The sequence below is a fragment of the Eleutherodactylus coqui genome, chromosome 2, assembly GCF_035609145.1.
Source record: "Eleutherodactylus coqui strain aEleCoq1 chromosome 2, aEleCoq1.hap1, whole genome shotgun sequence".
Lineage (NCBI taxonomy): Eukaryota > Metazoa > Chordata > Amphibia > Anura > Eleutherodactylidae > Eleutherodactylus > Eleutherodactylus coqui.
Window position 1 is genome coordinate 186,811,100 of NC_089838.1, and position 21,129 is coordinate 186,832,228.

At 36.7% G+C, this 21,129-nt stretch overlaps 1 protein-coding gene across 10 annotated transcripts in view; it reads right to left on the reverse strand.

Moving 5' to 3' along the window:
* CELF2 (CUGBP Elav-like family member 2) overlaps positions 1 to 20,128 on the reverse strand; it is a 474,578-nt gene extending 454,450 nt beyond the window's left edge. For all 10 annotated transcript variants that reach the window (XM_066592081.1, XM_066592080.1, XM_066592072.1 and 7 more), the window contains exon 1: positions 20,013 to 20,128. In XM_066592081.1, the coding sequence (XP_066448178.1) occupies positions 20,013 to 20,119 (107 nt within the window). In that variant the 5' untranslated portion in view covers positions 20,120 to 20,128. The remainder of the gene's footprint in view (positions 1 to 20,012) is intronic.
* Positions 20,129 to 21,129: the final 1,001 nt, after the last annotated feature.

A 21,129-nucleotide genomic window follows, 5' to 3' on the forward strand; every position in this document is an offset into this window, starting at 1 on the left:
TATGTGAAATCGTTCAAGACCTTAGGAAAATCATCATGACGTTGACTGACATAATGCCAAGATTTTGTAGAAGTGTTGTCAAGGGAAATAGTGTCATTGTTGATCACGGCTTCATTTCAAGAAAATCATTCAATAAATAGTTGAGCAGATATGTTCATAGTTTTGGTACAGTGTGTATATATATGTAGATACCAAACAAAATTATATTATATGAACATACTGTAAATAAACATTACTATGTGATATACAGGTGATAATATACAATATAGTGTCTGATATACAACTATTTATTAGTCTTTGGATGGTTGTCTTTATAAGCTTAGTTACCAATTTGTGGGACACAAATATAGTACTAGACAATAATTGTCTCTAAAGTGCAGTCACTTTTAGCAAGAATTCCAGGTCATTAAAGGCAAGCTAGAAGAAATGCCATATAAAAACCATGTAGTCATGGTGTCAAAAGAGACTGGGTAATTAACGCTTTCGTTGCCTGCAGCTTCTTTGCTGAGGTACTCACTTAATGACAATTTCCTGTTCTTTGGTAGTTTTCATAAAGTCTTGCTATAATAATGAATTGGGGCAGGAAGTTTTGTCCTAAGGAAACAATATAAGATGAACCCCTGGCTTTAATTCTGTAACTTTAAACCTTGAGGTAAGCTGCCAAAACCCCTTTTTTTTACATGTTCAATATACAGAAAATGATCTTTCATATAATAATTCTAGTAAGTCTCCTCTAAAGAACAATGGAAAATATGGGATTTGTTGATCGTCTCTTTAAAATCACTCTTTAATTGACCTACAATTTCTAAATTAGTTGTTTCCCCCTTTCTTCTTTGTCTCCAACAGCTTTGTGAAACACTTTTCTAGGAGGGGAAAGGTGAAGGTATGGACAACTGCTTTAGCATACTTCTGGCTCAGAAAGCTGTTTTTAAGCCCATTCAAATGTTGGCCTGACAAAATTAGCTGAATTCCTTCACTACAACATTTGAGTTGAATACCTGAACAACAGTAATACTTTGCTTTGTGAGCAGAAACATGGACTTGAACTTAAATCTCTCAAAATGTGATTAATTTGTTAGAAATTAGAATAAGATAGTTCTTTTCCCACCTACTAAAATGAGAACAATCTGTAGCCTGAAGTTGTCATCATTAGCTACAGCTCTAAAGAATATTTAATCCACATTTTTACACTGAATGATGGCTCTATTAGGAACAGCTTGTGCACGACATCTTGTGATCAGTAATGTGGTACCATGCGTTGGTCGAATCATGATCTGCTTTCAAATAATGTGATGACCTCTTCTCTGTAAATGTGGTGACTTGTGGGACTTTGACTATGGGCAGATTGTTGGTGCCCAGAGGTGTGGTGCCAGTAGTTTTGAAACAGTCACACTTGTGGGCTGTTCCTAAATAGAGATGAGCGAGCGTACTCGGAAAAGCACTACTCGCTCAAGTCATTTGCTTTATCCGAGTATCGCTGTGCTCGTCCCTGAAGATTTGGGTGCCGGCAAGGAGCGGGGAGCTGCAGGGGAGAGCGGGGAGGAACGGAGGGGAGATCTTTCTCTCCCTCTCTCCCGCCCGCTCTCCCCTGCTCCCCGCTGCGACTCACCTGTCAGCCGCAGCGGCACCCGAATCTTCAGGGATGAGCACAGCGATACTCGGATAAAGCAAATTACTCGAGCGAGTAGTGCTTTTCCGAGTACGCTCGCTCATCTCTATTCCTAAACAATAGTAACAAGAGTGTACCAAGACTGATTGAACCATGGACAGACATCAATCAAAAGATCACACAGTGGCAGGCAATGTGTGGTTGATACTAGAAAAGTGCGTTGGGTGGCACGTCTGGAATTTCAGCAATAAAGTGCAACAGTGGACCAACTGACCCAGCAGTATAAAAAACTGAAAGTTAGACAAATTGTAACAATGACCATGCAGCAAACCTTGTGCTGACTGGGGTTTAATAGCCAAAGACTGACAAGAGTGCCTCTAATGACCTCGCGCCATCATAAACAACACCTTGCATGGGCCCAGGAAAGATGTCAATGGACCTTGGACACATGGCATAGGGTCATTTGGAGTAATGACTCCCATTTCTTGCTGAACCATATGGATGGCCAGGTCTGCATCCGGCATAAACAGCATGAAGCTATATTAAATAGGTGCACTGTCTGAATTTAACAGGCTGGTGGTGGCAATGTCACAGTCTGGGAAGCGCTTCGCTGGTATGGCCTAAGACCATTGGTCATCATACCACAATCCTTGAATGGTGAACACTATAGGGACCTGTTAGCTTATCTCCAACATTCATATCTTCAGGAAACCTTTCCAGACCACAGTGCCATCTTTCAACAAGACAACACTCTGTATCATTGAGTAATAAATTCTGTACACTGCTTTGGCCCCCAAACTCACTGGACTGTAACTCCATTGAACATCTTTGTGATATGCTGGGAAGGGCTATGAGATCTGCTCCCACTTATCTGCAAAATGTGCCATCAACTGATGTAACATCTGCAGCGAGCATGGGTTTTAGTTGAGTATGTAGAATGTTCATCACCTTGTGGAAACTGTTCTCCAACATCTGAAATCCCAAATAGCTGTACTAACCAGTTATTGAGTTCCTAATGCAGTGATCATTCAGTGTTTATTAATTCAAATAAAAAATAATCTTTTTTTACATAGTGCCAATATATTCTACAACACTTCATAAATTAGAGGGTACATGTACAGACAAAAGCAGACCTTACATACAGTATTAAACAAATAAACAATTTCATCATTAGGTGTGAGGGCACTGCTTGCAAGAGCTTACAGTCTATGAGTAAAATGGGGGTGACACAGGAGGTAAAAAGTTCTCGTTTTGTACAGAGGTCCAGCTATATTAAAAAAGTATTTGCTGGTATAGAAAGTATAAATACAAACTATAAAATAGTTAGGTATCACAACCAAAATGTAAACTAGTACAGTGAAGGAATATCAAAAGTTGAGCGCCTGGACTTCTGATCATAAAAAACATTTCTCGCTATTCATGACTGTAATGGATATACTAACATAATGGAGAATACCTCTACTGCATGTATTGGATTGCTTGAAATAGGCTCTAGTGAACAGTTGGATTGAATATGGGTGAATAAACCACAATTTTATTGGACTTTTGGAGTGCTGAGACTTCTCTTGGACATTATATACTTTTTCTTCGGAGATTGATGATTCTTTTTTGTTTTTATCTGCTATATCACGTGTAACTAACCTGTAATTATGGGACAGTCATTTTGCTAAGCAGTCTAATCCTTTTTGTGCCAAAAAGAACAGCAACTCATTGCGAATTAATGAGCTAAAATAATGCTGCCACGTTCTAAGTTACTTTTTGGTGCATGCTTGAATAGGTTCATTTCTTAAAAGTTTTATAATTATACGATTGCACAAAAATCCCTATACTTGGGTGGATTTCATGAGTAAGTCTGTTATAGATGTCTACTGTTTTACAGAGATTGCTAGTGGACATTCAATAATATAATTACATGTTGTTCTATGTTAACATTCCCACTCAAGTGATAGCTATTTATGAGAAATTACAACTAGAGCATATTACAATGTACATTAAAGTCTTCCCAGCAGTGGGTTACATCTATAACATCTACAGTATTATTAGAATATGTTGTTTACAATGTTGGCTGTCATATGGAAGAGATTTACAAAGAACCAAGGGAAAATATCGAGCGCAGAAACCATTTTTCTCATTGATGCTTAGCAAGAACTCCATTACTAAATGAACCTTGGAAATAAAACACATAGACTATTATTAACCAACTATGTTGACCTACTGCACAATCTTCACAGATGGATGATAACGTTATAAAGTCATGATGGTAATTGTTTAGAAGAATATTTTTAGATTAAAACACAAACGTAGCTCGATCTGCCAGATGGAGAGACTTGGATGCAGATTTCACTTATTACAATACAAATGGCTTTATACTATTTTGAGAGAAAAAATCCTATAATGTAAAATTGCCGAGACAGTTTCGTCTCTACCATTATACTAGTTTATGGAAAAATACATGATGGAAAAACAAGAAAGCAAAACAAAATGTTAACTATGGACTTCTATATATATTTTCACTATATTCTGCATATATATAGTAAATAGTTACGTGGACATTGCTCATTGCCCTTTAAATAGGCAGAACTGTATGATCATTCCCTCTTTGAATGTTCCCTTGAGATTTTCTAAGACCTACACAAATTCAACATAAAGTCATTTTACATAATGATTTGTGATTTATATTGCAGCTTGAAAAATGTACTGTATTTCATGGTATAAAAATGAATTTCATCATTGAAGCTTTCTTCAGGTGGAACAAATTTCGTCTCACGGATCATGTGAGTGATGATCATGAAAATGAGTTCGGAAGTAAAACATAGAGTTCTATCTATCTAATAGTCATGCCAATATGACTGCACCAAACCCACTGCTTTTAACAGTTTTTATTAAATAATAGACTTTAGGAAACACATACCAGCTTAACACCAAAGATGCATTATATCTAAATCACTGATAAAGTAATTTGCATTGCAGCTTTATCTCTTCTACACAACCATTAGCACTGATATAATCTTGTTATCAATGTTATTTTAATTATGTCTATACATTGTTTCAACTTTGTTAATGGTTCCGTATATCTCAAATAGTGTTTTCATACTTTGCATCTTCTTCTAGATCAATATATGACAAAAATTAGCATTAACTACAAGTTCTCATTGTCATCCTACTGGAGTATCAAAGAATGTTACAAGACTCGGCAGCAATCATACAGAACAGTGGCTTAGTGATTAGCACTGTTGCCTTGCAGCACTGAGGTCCTGGTTTCAAATGTGACCAAGGGCAGTATATGCATGGAGTTTGTATGTTCTCCCCATGTTTGCATGGGTTTTCACCAACACTTGAAAAACATACTAATAGGGGGATTTTTTTGTGAGCTCTAATGTGGACAGTGCCTAATGTGAGGTAATACAATCTGTACAGATTGTAGAATATGTATGCTTCATGTAAATGAGTAAAAATGCACAGGGATAAGATATGTTGTGATTTTTTTTTACAGTCCATGTAAAAAACTGCATGCTTGAATAGCCCCATTGACTGTAACAGATCAGTGTGCTATCTGTGTGCAGGACCTTGCAAATATGAACAGGATACGGGCGTAAAAATTGCTAGTGAGAATAAGCTCTAACTAGGTGGTCTCGTTAAGCGTTAAGGCAGAGTATGCAGTCCTATGCTCTCGCTCAAGACCTGAAGGCTGTGAGTTCAATCCCCGCATGGTTCAGGTAGCCGGCTCAAGGTTTACTCAGCCTTCCATCCTTCCGAGGTCGGTGAAATGGGTATCCAGCTTGCTGGGGGGTAATAAATAAATTACTTGAAAGCACTGCAGAATAAGTTGGCGCTATACAAATAACAAATCCCTTACCCCCCAAGTAATATTCACAAAGTGAAAAAATTAAGCACTAAATGCTTAACTCTACTCAAAGCCATGCTTGTATCAATATCCTACTTCTTCCAAGTTTCAAAGTCCACAAAACAGTAAAATATCTCCAGAAGAGCACACCTTTACCCAGACCAGATTTTCTATGACAGATTTCTGTTCCATCCTATTGACTACAGTCCTTATCCACCCTTTTAGAACACCCTTTATACCATCCAATTGATTAGTATTTAGTTACATTATATAGTATGGTCATAGCCTTGAAGTATACAACTGACCTTTTTATACTAAATAATGCAACCACAAAAAACTACCAATCAGATCTATGCACAGCATCAAATGAATTACATTATCACAGTAAAACAAGCCAGGAGTTGTCAAATACTTCTACAACTAGAGGAAAACAATTAACCAGTGCAACCCAGCCTGATAAGTGGTAGAAAAGTCAATGCACCTTGTACACAAAGTAATGAATGTTGTGATGAGCTAAACCATTGATTACAGAAGGTATACAATAAGAAAGGAGGTTTTGATTTTCTAACCAAATCTTTTCTTTCCTTGTTAACATATATAGATTCCTACAACTTCTATATCTTCCTCTGAAATTCACTCGCTACACAATAACTGTAATGTAATGAGCATTTAAAGAATTTGTGGATATGATGTAATTAATTACATGTTGTGGATGTTGGGATATTTTTCTAAAGGGGGGCAGTTCTTTGTGACAAATATGAGCTGTCTCTAGACCTTGAGTATTGTAAAATGTTCTGATGGATTTTCAAGCCATGTATCTAGGAACTTTTTCACATTCATGTTGGGGCTTTCCATCTCAATTAAAAGTTTCAGTATTTTCCACCATTGATTTCGATGCGTTATAAAAAAACCAGAATGCTTACAGTTTGCTTCCATTCTGTTATGTTTATGTTTTTTTTTACAGAACAAATAGCAGTGCTACCTGTTCTGTTAAAGAGATGGAAACATAATGTAATGGAAGCAAACTGAAAGCATTATGTTTTTTTAAAAAATTCATTGAAATCAATGTGGAAAAAACCTGAAACATTTTATTCCATTTATGTGCTCCAAAAACTAAATAGAGAGGTGGACTTGAGATAGAAAGCCTTAATGCAGGTGTGAATGGGCCCTATTGAACACAGGGGTATGTACACAGGTACAGTTGACTATCCTACTATTGTTAGAAGTTGATAAGGAGAAATATCACATAACTAAATGCCCTGTATCTTATTTATTATGCATTGTAGATACTTTTTTGCACCTTGCTGGAAAAGTGGGTATGGCTTAATATACAAGAGTATAGCCTGCAGGAAAAGGTGTGGTTTAAAAGGTAACAATATGTGCCAAATTTTGGCACAATGTAAGCTAATCAATAGGTGATGTGAAGTTAGACAAAAGAGTTCAAAGAGACACAAAATTTAGCATATAGCCCGAAGCACTATGATTAATTTGGTTTATTGTTAGACTGTCTAGTCTAAGTTCACGCTGTTGAAATATTAATCAGGATTAATACATCTATTCCACTATATTCACAGAACTAGAGCCCCCCATTATCAATACTGACTTACTTCATCACACTATTGAAAATCCATATACAATTTCTCAGTATATGATAATTCAGGTGCCATGTACAAGACCTCCTCCTGCTCTCAGTTATTACTTTGGCATTCTTGGAGACTTGGTCAGGTCTTTGTCTTCGTGTCTTCAAGTACACTCCCTTCTTGATGAAGGGTATGTTTACCCGAAACGTTGCATACAAATTAGAATCTGTTCACCAACCTGAATACATTTACAGTCTAAAAGATATTAATGTTTTGTTGTTTTAGGGCAAACATTTGCGAGTCATGTAAGTTTCAAGTCAATATCATTTGGCTTAATAGTGGACAGTATAAAAAAGTATCTTCATACATGGATTATAGTTATAACTGTAATTTAGCGTGTAATTACAATAATAGAACTAATATTAAAAAAGACCTTATGCTACAGAACAAATGTGAATTCCTGTGACATCTGACAAAAATACAGAATGCCAATTACGCAGGCACTCTTAGGAAATATACAGATTGCTATTTTTTTTTCATATGATAAATACAGAATAAAATAGTTTTTTTAAGGATAATTGCAGAAACCTTCATAATTTTAAAATCCAGGGCACAATGTTCAGTGTTAGGTTGATCGATACATGGAAGACACACATATGGCATGACATTGATTTCATAAATGTGTGAACTGCGTCTAACTTTCTGTTGGTTTAATTGCAGATGTGTCCTTCTTTGACTTGTCTCTAAATCCATCATTTCCTGAGACGTACTGAAAGGCATGAGATATTAAAGAAACATAAAAAAGGTATACATCCAATGGATGCCTTGATAGATGCCATAAGTCATCAATCATCCACAGAATCCTGGGTAAAAAATACTCATACATATAATGTATGTTTCTTTTACTGGATCACTGTGACGAATGCTTCTGATAGATGACATGCATTAGTTATTCATCACCTATAGACTCCCATGTTAAAAAAGGTTATACATTTACATATAGTTTTTTTTTTTACTAGATTGTATTGAATTGGTATCATGAGAAGTTGTATAGTTAATAAATTCAAGCTAGTAATGCATTGGTGTCATAGTGTATGTTTAACTCTCTAGTAGCATTGGGCTTCGTAGGGTTATACGTTATAACAGTATAGCTTGGCTACAGCTCCATGGTAAAGAAGGTTGTCTCTGCTACAACAACTTCAGAATAGTAAGCAATTGTAGTAAGGTCACAAGTATTTACTTGCTTTGTGTTGTTTCATCTGTCATGTGTTTATGGCCACAATGCACAGCAACCTGTACCAACCTGTATGTTTGCAATACAAACTACATTGCATCCCATAGGGCTAGCTTAATTGTATTTGCTTTCGAATGCATATTTTTGAACCAAGGTTGGCAACCCCTATGTCAATAAATCAAAGAACATCCATGCTATCGATGTCAAATAGATGTACAGCATTTGTGAATTCTCTGGGTTGAAGGAGCTTGTGCAGGCTACTGTGACAGAGATTGTCGTCGTTTTGCACCTCACAGTAAATGTTGCACATGTATTTATATGAGTATATAAACAAATATTACTTATTAGTACCTTTGTTACTCATTTTTGGCTTTCCAATTTAGTCCAGAAAAAAATGAAAAAGAAGAGTAACGTCTTTGAAAAGATATTCCAACAAGAACATATAGACAAAAACATTTCTCACCTACCCACTGGATGGGATGCTTGGAATTCGACTACTGGATGGATTGTTTAGAGTTTGACTGCTGGCATTTTGCCACCCCCATATTGGCTTTTCTAGTGCAGTGGTACTCATGCTTGATTGCCACCCCATTCAAACTTAACCTTTCTGCTGTTCCAGCAGTTGGACTCCCACTGGTATACCGTAGCATTTATTGGGAGACAGACAATAAATGTTTTTGGCTGGACTTTTTAAAGTGTTTTGGATGCTTTTTATTGTATTACTATATTGTAATTGCTATACTTGAGGGAGAAAAAGCCAGCAATGGCTGTAAATGGCTCTGGAATTTGATTTATCATGGAAGGATGTAACACAAAAATTAAGGTGGATAAATCCAATAGTAAGCATTATTAATTCATGAATTACCGTACCAGATTGGATTAGTCGGATGTTATAATTGGGACTCGTTAAATGGTAATAGGTATTGACACCAGTCTTTAGATGACTGTTCAAAAGAAAAATCATGGGGGTTCAGTAAAGCATCTAAAGCCATACATTATTCTTTTTTAAATCATTGCATTGCGAACATTTTATACATTTAGAATGAGTCTTACAGTTTATGTTTCTTTTAATCTTGTAATAATTCTTGTAATCATTATCTGTATCCAAGAAATAATAAAGAGAAACTAGTAATAGTTATTTTCAAATCATGTTATTGGGTGTGAGCTATGAATAAAAAAAGATTATCCGTAATCTGTTCACTGTCTGAAAAAAGATAAGAACCTTTGTAAAAATCAGGTTGCAAAGACAATAAAATTGTCTGTTGCCATTTCTTCATTTTAATTAATTGACATTTTTGCGTTCTTGTCACTGCCTCTCCCATCTCCTTTGTCATTTTATTCTTACTGTTCTCATCATTGTTACATTGTTAATTATTTCACGATAATGACATAGAAAAATGCTGCACAGAGCTACATAGAATATCTTATGTTTCCTTCCATGCATCACACATTAATGGGTCTACAGGTGCTATTAGAAAACTTACAAGAAGGGAAGGGGACTTGTTATTTGTATAGCGCCAACTTATTCCACAGCACTTTCAGGTAATTTATTTATAACAGTATTTAGCAAGCTGGATACTCATTTTACTGACTTCGGAAGGATGGAAGGCTGAGTCAACCTTGAGCCGGCTAGCTGAACCATGCGGGAGTTGAACTCGCAACCTTCAGGTTGTGAGTGAGAGCTTAGGACTGCATACTGTTCCCTTAACACTTTGCACCATACAAGGCCCTTAGATCAATTAATTTAACAAGTAAGAGTATCATTATCTTTTTATAGACAATGTAATTGAATGGCATGAAAATGCCAGCAATATAGCCTATGCACATGTGCTTGGTTAGCAAAGGAAAATGACCTTTACTGAATTGTATGGAAAACTGTACATTACTATTATAGGGAACCTGTCAGCACTTTTTAGTCTCATAAACTACTGTATTGGGCTTAAAGGTGAGGGACACAGGGTTTAGGGAGCTGCTTTAGATGCTCACTAGGTCCACATGTTCCAGCACTATGCCCGTGAGAAATCAGCATGCACATAAATTGTGACTCTTTTCAGAAGGCTGTGTGCATGCGCTCTCTCATTGATCTCTATGGTTGAGCATGAGCAAATAACCTTCTGAAAAGTGTCTGGCCATGTGCGCTTGCTAATTTCTTGGGGAACAGCGCTGGAACATGGGCTCCCAGTGAATCTAAAAAGCAACTCTCTGACCCCGTGTTCCCTCACCTTTGAGTCCTATCATGTAGTTTATGGGTCTCAAAGCTGCTGACAGTTTCCCTTTAAGAATTTAAAACCTTGATTTAATCAACTATTAATGTGTACTGTAGAAAAGTATGTTGTAAATACTCTTGGTATTATTCTTGGCCTTTAAATACCTACAATTATCACAATTGCATATATTATACCCAAATTAGAGTAAAATGATGTAGGTGAACATGGTGCCTTCCTGTGACTTCATTAGTGGAATTTCTACATACTAGTCATTTATGGTTACTTTTGAAGTTACAGAATATTTTCTGCTCTCTAGAGTTGAGTCTCAAGATGGTATCTTAGCAAGATGGCATCTTAGATATTGCTTCTATAGAGTTTTCATGAAAGTGCCTTTAATTTGAGATCTTTGCTGGTAAGATGTCATAAGCTTGAATGTCACATAATGCAGCCAAAACCATCTTGGAGAAAATGTATTGCCTGTAGCAATATTTCAAGTTTACTTTTAACTTCTCAATATAACTTAAAAAAAGAAAAGTAGAACTGGTATTTTTTTCCTGTGCGGGGCAAAGCAATGTTTTCTCTATTCAATACATGAGGCCCTTCATGCTTAATCAGTGTTAGCAGGCCTGTTAAAAAAACTATGCCCCCCCCCACAAACCACATCTATTGTAGAAGACAACCCCGAGATGTATTGAGAGCATTCAAAAATGAGACACTTAAAGTTTTATTCCTGTTAAAACAACAGGGCAGATTCACTATTGAAAATTCACCTGATTTTTGGTGCAGTTTACACCAGAAAACTGGCTTCCATGTTTTGCACCACATTTTTGTGTGTGTTTTAGCCCCTTTTAGAATTTGTTTTTTATCCTAGTCAAAAAGCAGCATGACTTCATAGGAAGAATGTGTTGCTTGACGGGAAAGAAGTGTGGACTAAATGTAACTTTCTGTGCCAAAAACATGCCCAAATAATGGTGCAAATAAAAGTACAAAACTGAGCCATCTAATTGCTAGTATAAAATTAGACCAGACAGTCTAAATATGCGCCTGATTTATCACCCAGCATGAGCCACTATGATAAATTTGGCACCTTTTAAGACTGTCCAGTCTAAGTCTTCACTTTCTATCTGACAGTATTAGTAAATCTGACCCAATGTGTCTAGTATTTCCTTTATTTTTGGAGTTTAGCTATATGCAGTAGATTAACATATAAACACTACAAATTAATGCTAAATAAACAGAGAGAGAATAATTAGAGAAAGATATTGTTCCATATATTTTCCATCTATTTAGCAGACAGTCACGTTCATTCATAATTTGAAGAATTATGAGATAAGAAAAGGAATGAAATCCTGATTCTTCATTCTCATATGAGCAGTACTCTCCAAAACAAGCTTTGACACTGCAGTCCAAATCATATCTACTGCATCATGTCAACAAGACAGAGAGCAAATATATTTGTGGTGCATGTACAGTATGTGTTTCTGCCGATTCAGATGAGTGGCTTATCTTTAGCATCCAGAAATTGAAGCAAGTGCATTTCTGGCATATTGCAAAGGATTCCAGGTTTTAGCTTTTTGTACAGTTGCCAGCACAGACATATAAACTGTAATGATTTTTCACAGTCCTATGTAGCCCCTCATTGTACGGGTCAAGGACAGCTGGGCCTAGGTGCCAGAAGCCCATGCTACCCTGATAATACTGTACATGTCATTCCAAGCATGGTGACATGCTTTTTCACTGGATGCCTTTTTCAGTTACTTATTATAGGACTGACACACAAATAAATATGTGTAAACAGTGAACACCCTGCACAGAAAGAAACACCTGCAGCTGATAATCTGTCATGACAGCATGAGGAGGGTGATATCAATTTCAAAGAGAGTTTATCTCACATATAAACCAAATAAAAACCTATTTTACAACTTCCTTAATACCAGGTATATGTGAATTCCCTGCTAACTTACACAAACTCCTTCTTCATTGCCATATGCTATCTAACAGACATAAACAAGATCTTAATTTAAGCGTGTTTCCAAGGAATATTTTAAAATATGGCAATTCTCATATGTGTTATTCCATTCAACTTGCCTTGATGTTCTAACATGATCCATTACAATGGTTAGTAATTAATTGCTTTATTAAAAACATTTCCTAGGTGGAGCCAGAGATGCCAATCTATTATTACTCAGTAACCCATTAAAGAAGCACACCAGTGAAAACCCATTTTTCTAGCCCTGCACTCCTTACTTGATTGTCTGTCACACTCTGGACATCTCCTATGCATATTGCAGTCACTTTCATGCATTGCAGCCTCGTATATGATGCTTATCAGGCACCAACTTAATTTATACGTTTCTTCCTGCTTTTACTTTCACTATTCTGTGCTAGCAATCCCATGATGCATCAGCACAGCATCAGTTAGAGGCAGTACTATCTCTGCCTGCTTGGAGGACACTGTAACTGTCATTAACCTCTACATTGTACTAAAAAACTATGATAGACGTTGCCCCCCTCCCCATGAACAGGTCCATATAATTTCGTCATACATGAAGTTCTGGTGACTGAGCTCTGATGACTCTTTGAGAAAACAGAGGGGTAAGTAATTCACAGGGGTCACCATGAGATTAGATGACCCATGTGAAGGGAATGTTTTAGATAGAAAGGAATAATTAAACAAGGTAATACTAACTGATTTATCTATACTGAAGGACTAGATACATTATGAATGAAAAAATCACCTGACTGTCTCTGTAAGTCAGTAGCTTGCTATTGTTTTAGATCCCCATTGGAAATAGTCATAAAAAATATGATATGGAAGTCTGACAGTTGTCCAAGCTGCCCTCTTGTTTCAAGCCTTTGAAGTTTGAATGCTTTGAATGCTAGAGAGTGTGAGCTAACCCTCCTTTCTCATACTGCTCTACCTGACAAAGCCCATTCCAGTTTTTCAAATTTCTCCATTCTAGTAAGAATGCAAAACAATGAGCAATGATATAGGTTCCATAAAGACACAAGACTGATTAATGCCTGCTATATCGAGCTTGGAATTGTCGAAAAATGCAAATCAAGAGCCACAACTTTCAAGCAATATTAAGCTATATTGTATCTTTATCTGCAACCTATGGGGTCTTCTTCTAGTAGCCCTTAAACAAACCCAATAAAAGTGAATAATTCTATTGAGTTATTTAGCTTAAAAAGTCATCATTGTTTCATAAAACTTTTGACATGTCGCAATGACATCTCAGAAGTGTTGATGGGTGAGACCCAAAGCAATCATTGGAAGGAATGGCAGGAATCCTCAGCTCACCACTGTACATCTTTTGCCTTTCCCATGAGAGGTGGAGTTAGTGTTGTATAGGATATCGACTCTCCATGAACCTGTATGATGTTAAATAGTCTTGTACAAAAAGACTTGAGGTGCTACCTTTATTAGCGAACCAGAAAAATGATATATGCAAGCTTTTGAAGTTACTTGGCCTTTTGTCAGGCATGAACCTGTACATAGCTCTATTTGACTCTCCTAGAAAAGTCAAAAAGCTGATCACATGTGAAAGTACATATTGCTCAGATGAGTGCTTCTGCCAATTCATTCTGGGAACAAATGGGTCTCAGCACCTGGACCTCACTTCTCACAGCTTCTGGCATGTCACTTAGTTATGCAAAATATAAGGCATATATAATATTAACATGGACAGAATCTACCTTACTAGAATGTGTCAGTATTATTCTCTGTCCCCATGAATGCAATCACTTGCAGTACTACTAGGATTATCATGTTAAAAAAGGGAGACATATTTCTCTCTTGTACATTCACAGACAGGGAGTTGTACACTTGTGTACCAGCAAAGCTCTTGGCATCTGCTGAGATAATAAACTAAGAATTTAATCTATTAAACAAATCCTACATTGACTGCTTTATAACCATCATTTATAAACAAAAATAGGGCTGCATTATCTGTTTTCTGCTCTCAGTTGTTTCTTTATAAAGTGAAAGAACTACTATGCTTTTATAACATGCCAAATAAAAATGTTCGGAAGGCAGATGTAGTAAGAAAGTGGTGCAATATAATGAAGTGAACAATACTGCGCACAATCTGACCTTCATAGTTATATGTATTTGTGCCATTTTTGATGACACTCACATTGCTATGCATACACCTTGCATTTTGACCCTGCAAAATCCCCATTCAGATATCTTATTGAGAGATGTTAGATTCTAGATACTATCTCCACATTTGCCATATAGGAGAGAAGAATGAGATTAGGCAATAGGCATGCATCTGGGATGAATCAATACAAAGCATACACAGAACTATTCCTGTGCCTACAATGTATTATATTATCAGCAAAAGTTTTTAATGTTCCTGGATTTTCTCCAAACTCTCATTGTTTCGCAATATAAATCTGTTTGGAATTAGATGCAATACACTGTCCCTTATATGTCATATTTATCAGCATATGTGTTGGAAACTGCCAAAGTCTAAAAATGAGTCTGATCAGGACTCAAGACCCTAATGATACATAAAATAATCTCCATGTTGTAGTGTGCATACATAATGGTGGTGGTATTTCCTTCCTGTCTGGCGATATGGATTCTAATGAACACTAAGAAAAAGGTTTTTAACTAAACACTATTTAGTGATGGTCTTTGAAAACTCACAGTGAGGCTTTCTCACAACAGAACAAAAAACTGGGATAGTGAAAGAGTTCCTTACTGAATGAGCACACAATGATGCTTTGTTGTCTAGGGACATCACAAAATGTTTTACACAGCCCAGTCTTACTTTTGCAGCTTCTCCCATGGGAATATGGCTATACATATTTATATCATTGCTTATATAAATCGGTTTACCAGGTCCTGACAAATACCTCGATGCAAACAAGATCAACAATTCTTGGATTGTTTTTTGTTGCACTTTTTAAAGAAACAGGATCCTGGGTAAATTTTGAAATGCATATTTCATTGAGCATTCTGAGGAGTATAGGAAGGTTGTAGGTCTTTTTATTGTGCAGTCAACTGAGATATTGCTGAATTACTACAGTGTTATAGCTAATGGAAAATATGTGAGAAGTATAATATGAATTGCAATTTCTTCTGTACTCAAGGAAAGAAAGGGTTAACATATCCGTAGGTCAGAGAGGAAGCTATTTACAAATTCAACAGGATGTCACAGTAATGGCATGACTGCCACACTTGTATGTAGACATCTGTGGGTACAGCTGGCAAGAACCAAACCAGATATCAGTATGTGCAAGGCATGGCATGGCTTTTGTTTCATTCAGCTGTACTACCTTTATGATTTACTACTTTATTAAATGCCTTTTCTTAATGAAATTTAGCACATTGGTGACACATCTACAGTAATCTGCCGGCGGAGATTAGAATGTGAGTAATTTATGGTATTGTTTGATATTTTATGCATCAAGGGCTGCAGTGTTTCAGCTGGCGTCTACAACACTTAAGAAAAATAAGGGAGTCATTCATTTGCAGTGGATCACATACATCACCATGTACCTGTGGCGTAATAGAAACTGATATTTTCCATTTTGGACATCAAGACTATGTTTTCTTTTCATTTCATAATATCACCTGCCATTTTATTTGAGGTTTCATCAAGTTATGCGATTTCGGGCTATAAGCAATGAACTTTCCATCAGCAGCATCTTCAGCTAATTAACCCCACTGATTACAATAATTAGTATTGATTCACTCCTGAATGACTTCCTAAGCATCCGAGCCCAATCTACTCTGGCTGCAAAGTTCTGGGCATGAATATTAATTTGATGTTCCTCTTTGTTTTGGAGCCCCAAAGGTATAGTTTGCAATCTTATACACTTCAATTTGATAACAGACGCACTTGAGTTTTATTGTAATTTAACAATGAGTGTGTGAATACATTATGGCATGGTGATAATAATGCATAATGTTGGACTATTGATGATAGTATACGGCTAGTATGTTGCAATGGGGATTATTTAAACACACCGGAATTAAAACTTGAGGGAATACCATTCACCACAATCCAAGATATCATAAGGTAAATTGTGTTTATTTCAATTATCGTTGACAGTGTGACTTCTGACATATTAAACCACACTGGGTTAAAATGGGTTAATTCTGTCATTTACCATCAAGACAGCCATATCACAACATGAATACCTTGGTCACACTGTTGTAGCACTATAGTCAGTTGGAAAGCACATTTCTTTGGTTAACCCTATAACTGGCTTATGATATACATGTTACATGGTTTACAACTCCACTCTTCTGTCACCGAAGAGGTTAAAAAGCTACTGAGGCTTGCCAAATTGCCTTGGCTTTCCTCCTTGGTCTATGCTAGAGGCGAAATGTAAAGCAACTGCTCATTCAGATTTAGTCCACTATAAACCACAAGGGATCAAGAGCTCAGAGAGAGGGCAAACTTAAATAAAAGAAAGGGAAGAAAAAAGGGAACTGGACACATCTGTTTAACAAGTGCCATGGTAAATACTCCTGTTATTCCTTATGTGTGCAGCAGCCCAAATCTCAGTTTAACACAAGATGATTTCCCTTCTCTTCCAGACATAGGTAGGTTTGTTATTTTCACTTTTCAATGCTCCTAATCATTGAAGGATCAACCACTGCACTTCCTGCAATTTCTGAACTGGATAACTCATTGCCTTCATAACAACAGATATTGACAAGCTTACTAGCATCCGACCAGCACCTTGCTCTTCAATTTCTGCTATTCACGCCTTATGGCTGGAAAGGTCACTTTGTTATTGCAGAAGGGTGCACGTCTCTGCTTAGCAATAAAAACTGTACTTTCTATGAACTGATATGTGCTAAGAGCATCATGGAACAATTTCACATTCAAGACAGAAGGAACAGAAAAGAGTGTGAAAGAATTACAGACATCCAACACATCTACAAACTCATATGCCATTCAGCAGAACAGAATATTCATTGCATTATCATCCTGGAGAATACTCACTTTTATGTGAACACATAACTGCATACATCTATTGTGTATATGCACTTCAATCACACAGGCCTTACAGAAACAATTTCTGACTAAGACAAAATTGCTTGTAGAAACCTTACAATGAGGCTAAAGAGATGTTCAATGCAATGGCAGAGCAGATTTGGGCTGTGGTCCAGGTTATTCCAAATGGATAAGACAGGCATGGGGTACAGGTGACACTTTGGTCTTTAGCAGAGATCTGCAGCTGTCTCACTTCCTCAGCAGTATCTTTTGACTGATTCATGAAGTGGCATTTGCATTGGCTTCAAAATGAGCCACCTTGCACGCCCTCTCAGTAGGTGGCAATGGAATGGTGTATGGATGATAGCAGCTGCTAGCCAGCAATAAATGAGGTACTGTCTGTGCAAGAGAAACACAAGCATTTACATCAGTATAGATCACAGCTATTGAACATAGATCTCTCTCTCTCTATTTTTTCCTATCGTAATAACTATAGGAAAGGCATCATTTCGGCATAGCAGAAGTATAAACTGTGTGATAAAATAGTCTAAATTATTTAATAAAATTCATTAAATATTTTTCTACTTCATTCATAACAATATACATGTTGTAGAGATGGAGTTGTGTTGTGTAAATAAGCAAATGCATGATACAAGATATCAATGGAAGCATAATAGTGTATGATAATGTATGCATGCCCCAGTAGAACAACACACAATAAGCATATACATGGCTTGCATCTGATTACATGCAAACACTCTGTATGATAAACTTAGATAGATAGATAGATAGATAGATAGATAGATAGATAGATAGATAGATAGATAGATAGATATAGATAGATAGACTTGAGTTTTGTATCGAGGGAGCTGTCATTTCAGCAACAACAACAACATGAACTGTTTTGGGGTCATACAGGGACAGAATTGTTTTAAGCTCCCCTGCTTCCCTCTGTCAAATCTTTCAAATTGCACACAATGCTAAGCTTCAAAAGCTGTTTAGAAATAATGCTGCAAGATGTGTGACAATAGATGGAAATCTCAAATGAAATGTATAGCGTTAATATCGCTGCTAATTAATGCAATCAATAGAATTTCTACCATTGTATACATAGATGGATGCTAATGTTACAAGCCTGGCCCCATCTCTGCAGTAGAAAGCGCCTGTATTTATTTAATAGATAAGTGACATTTAGGAGTTTTTAGACGCATATTTTATTTATCGTGCCCATAAATTGTGTCCTTCCACAAAGTAGCAATTCTTGAAATGAAAGCTTAATTTAATGCAAACTATCTGGGTTATAGAGTTGGACTGCAAGGCTGTACTTGTCATCATGCACTTTCATCTATATTTCTTGTGTTTTATGTATATGCTTGGTCTCCTTGCACTATGAAAATGTGCAGATTAGAAAAAAGCCGGAAGCATAAATAATGCTCCAGATTCTTCACAAAGCATTTTTTATTTAAATGTGTACAGGATGCCTGAATGATCATCTCCCTTAACTGTTATGAAACCAGATTTCCAAATAACTTTTGCTAGTGCCATGCTAAATTAGTTTTGTACAGTGAATGTATGACTTGACATATTGTAAGCTATGAAATACATGACCCATGCATTATGTTCACTAGCATATTATTAATAAAGACTCTGTGTCATCTTAGCAGCATGATAAACTTAAAATCATGGCTATGGGAAATGGCAGAATAATTTCAGAGAACAAGCTAATTGCCAGATTAATACCCCTTTTACAGACCTTTGAAATCAATAAGTTTTCCTGTGTAGTTAATGAAGAGGTAAGCAATAAATCTGTAGTGTAATCCACAAAACATGAATATGCGACACAGAAAGTATGGTTTAACAGGGGAGAGCAAATTAGAAAAAAAAAAAAAACAACAAGCAGCCAATACTTAATAGCCTGTGCTGACATTTAGTCTGTACAAACTAGATTATAGGAGTGGAGAGATAATGAAAAGAGGGTTGAGGGGAGAAAAAGCTGCCCCAGACATGCATTAAGCTACTTTGACAGCTCCATTGTTTGACTGTCCCATTGTCAGCCCCAAAGATGCATCCACGATACGTCTAGTTACAAACAAACAAAAGACTGTTTTTACTCCCGCAGCCTGCTGCTAGATCACATACAATTTATAGTCAATTAAATATGAAATTCCAGAATGCATCTATTCCGCTTCTTGCTGAACTCCAGTAATAGTATAGACCTAATGGGAGATATGGTGCTCTATACGAGGCAGAACCCTAATGACTGTGTTTAGGTAGGTTAAGTCCAGCTTATAGCAGTATTTAGAGCTCTCTATTATGAAGGCTTGGCTTTTTTAGGATTATTTTGGTACATAACAAACAACAAATAGATATTAATGGAAAGATATGGGGAGACGAAGCTGGTCTTTTAATGCTGCCCTCTGTGCCCCTGGTATAAAATCAGCTCTTGCTGTGGAGGCGAGCAGTACAATTTAGCCCTCAACAGCAAACAGAGCTACTTATTACACAGCATGTTTATGGACAAGACCATCCAGGACAAGTGAAAAGCAACAGTTAAAACAAAGGAGTGTGCAACATACCTTAAAAGCAGCTCCTCATTTCTCATAGTAACAGCAGATTTGGGACAGCGCATGCTTTCTGCACAGATATTCTCAACAAAAGCCGGTTCAGAAGTGCGCTCAAACATCAATGCCACTGTAGCTACTAATGGCTATGGCTAGTCCCTCTCCCTCTTTCTCTCTCTCGCTCTCTCTCGTCAATGCTGAGTGGTGAAGCAAAGGGGCCCCTGCAGACTCACTAAGCAGAAATAATCCTCTGTGACAAGTTATGTTGTCTGGCCATAATTTACATTAGTGCAGTGTGCTGCCTATAGGGGCCTTGCTTCCTTTTGGTATTTATTGTTTTTTACATGTTCTAATTTTCCTGATACCCATTAGGGAATATATATAAAAGATAACAAATTATCTAGATGATTGCTCCAATATAATAGAGAATCTGTGCTTGTAATTGGAGTGTATTGATAAACTGAAATGTATTCTGAAAAGCATGGCAGGAATGTGGGAGTCCGGATGATATTTTTACCTATGGAATTGTGTGTAGTAGTTTTGTTCTGATAGTAAGCAATGCTTGTTGTTCTTATTTAGAAATGTGAGGCATAGGAAGCAGATATAAGGTCATGGTTACAGAAATTGGAATCTCTCTCTGACTTTTTCAATGATTATGGACTCAATATGTGTTAATTATGTTTATGTGATGCTCCCCTAATAAGCCTCATGATGTATTGTTCTTCGCAATGCAATAAATTCTTCTTGTGTCGCATGCAGCATGGGCAATTTATGATCTTTTTTTTTAGATAATTGCTATCCTAGAGCTGGAGCAGTAAGCTGTAATTCATATATACTATGTCTGACAATTGTACTGTACTCAGGAGACTAGACAGACATTTGAATCGATCGCAGTGTTGGGATCATAGCTATGTCACATCTTCTACTGTAATTCCATTATGTCTGACTGTCGGGCATTATAGACCTTAGCCGGATACCAGCTGGGGGAGCTATTTAGAAAATGCAGAGGCACTTAAATTTTATCCCTAATGCTCCCCAGGCAAGAAATTGTATCTTGGAGTCTATATGATACTATTGTACAAGCACACTAGCAGTACAGAACATAATGGACTTTTTTGCAGTTGTTGTATAC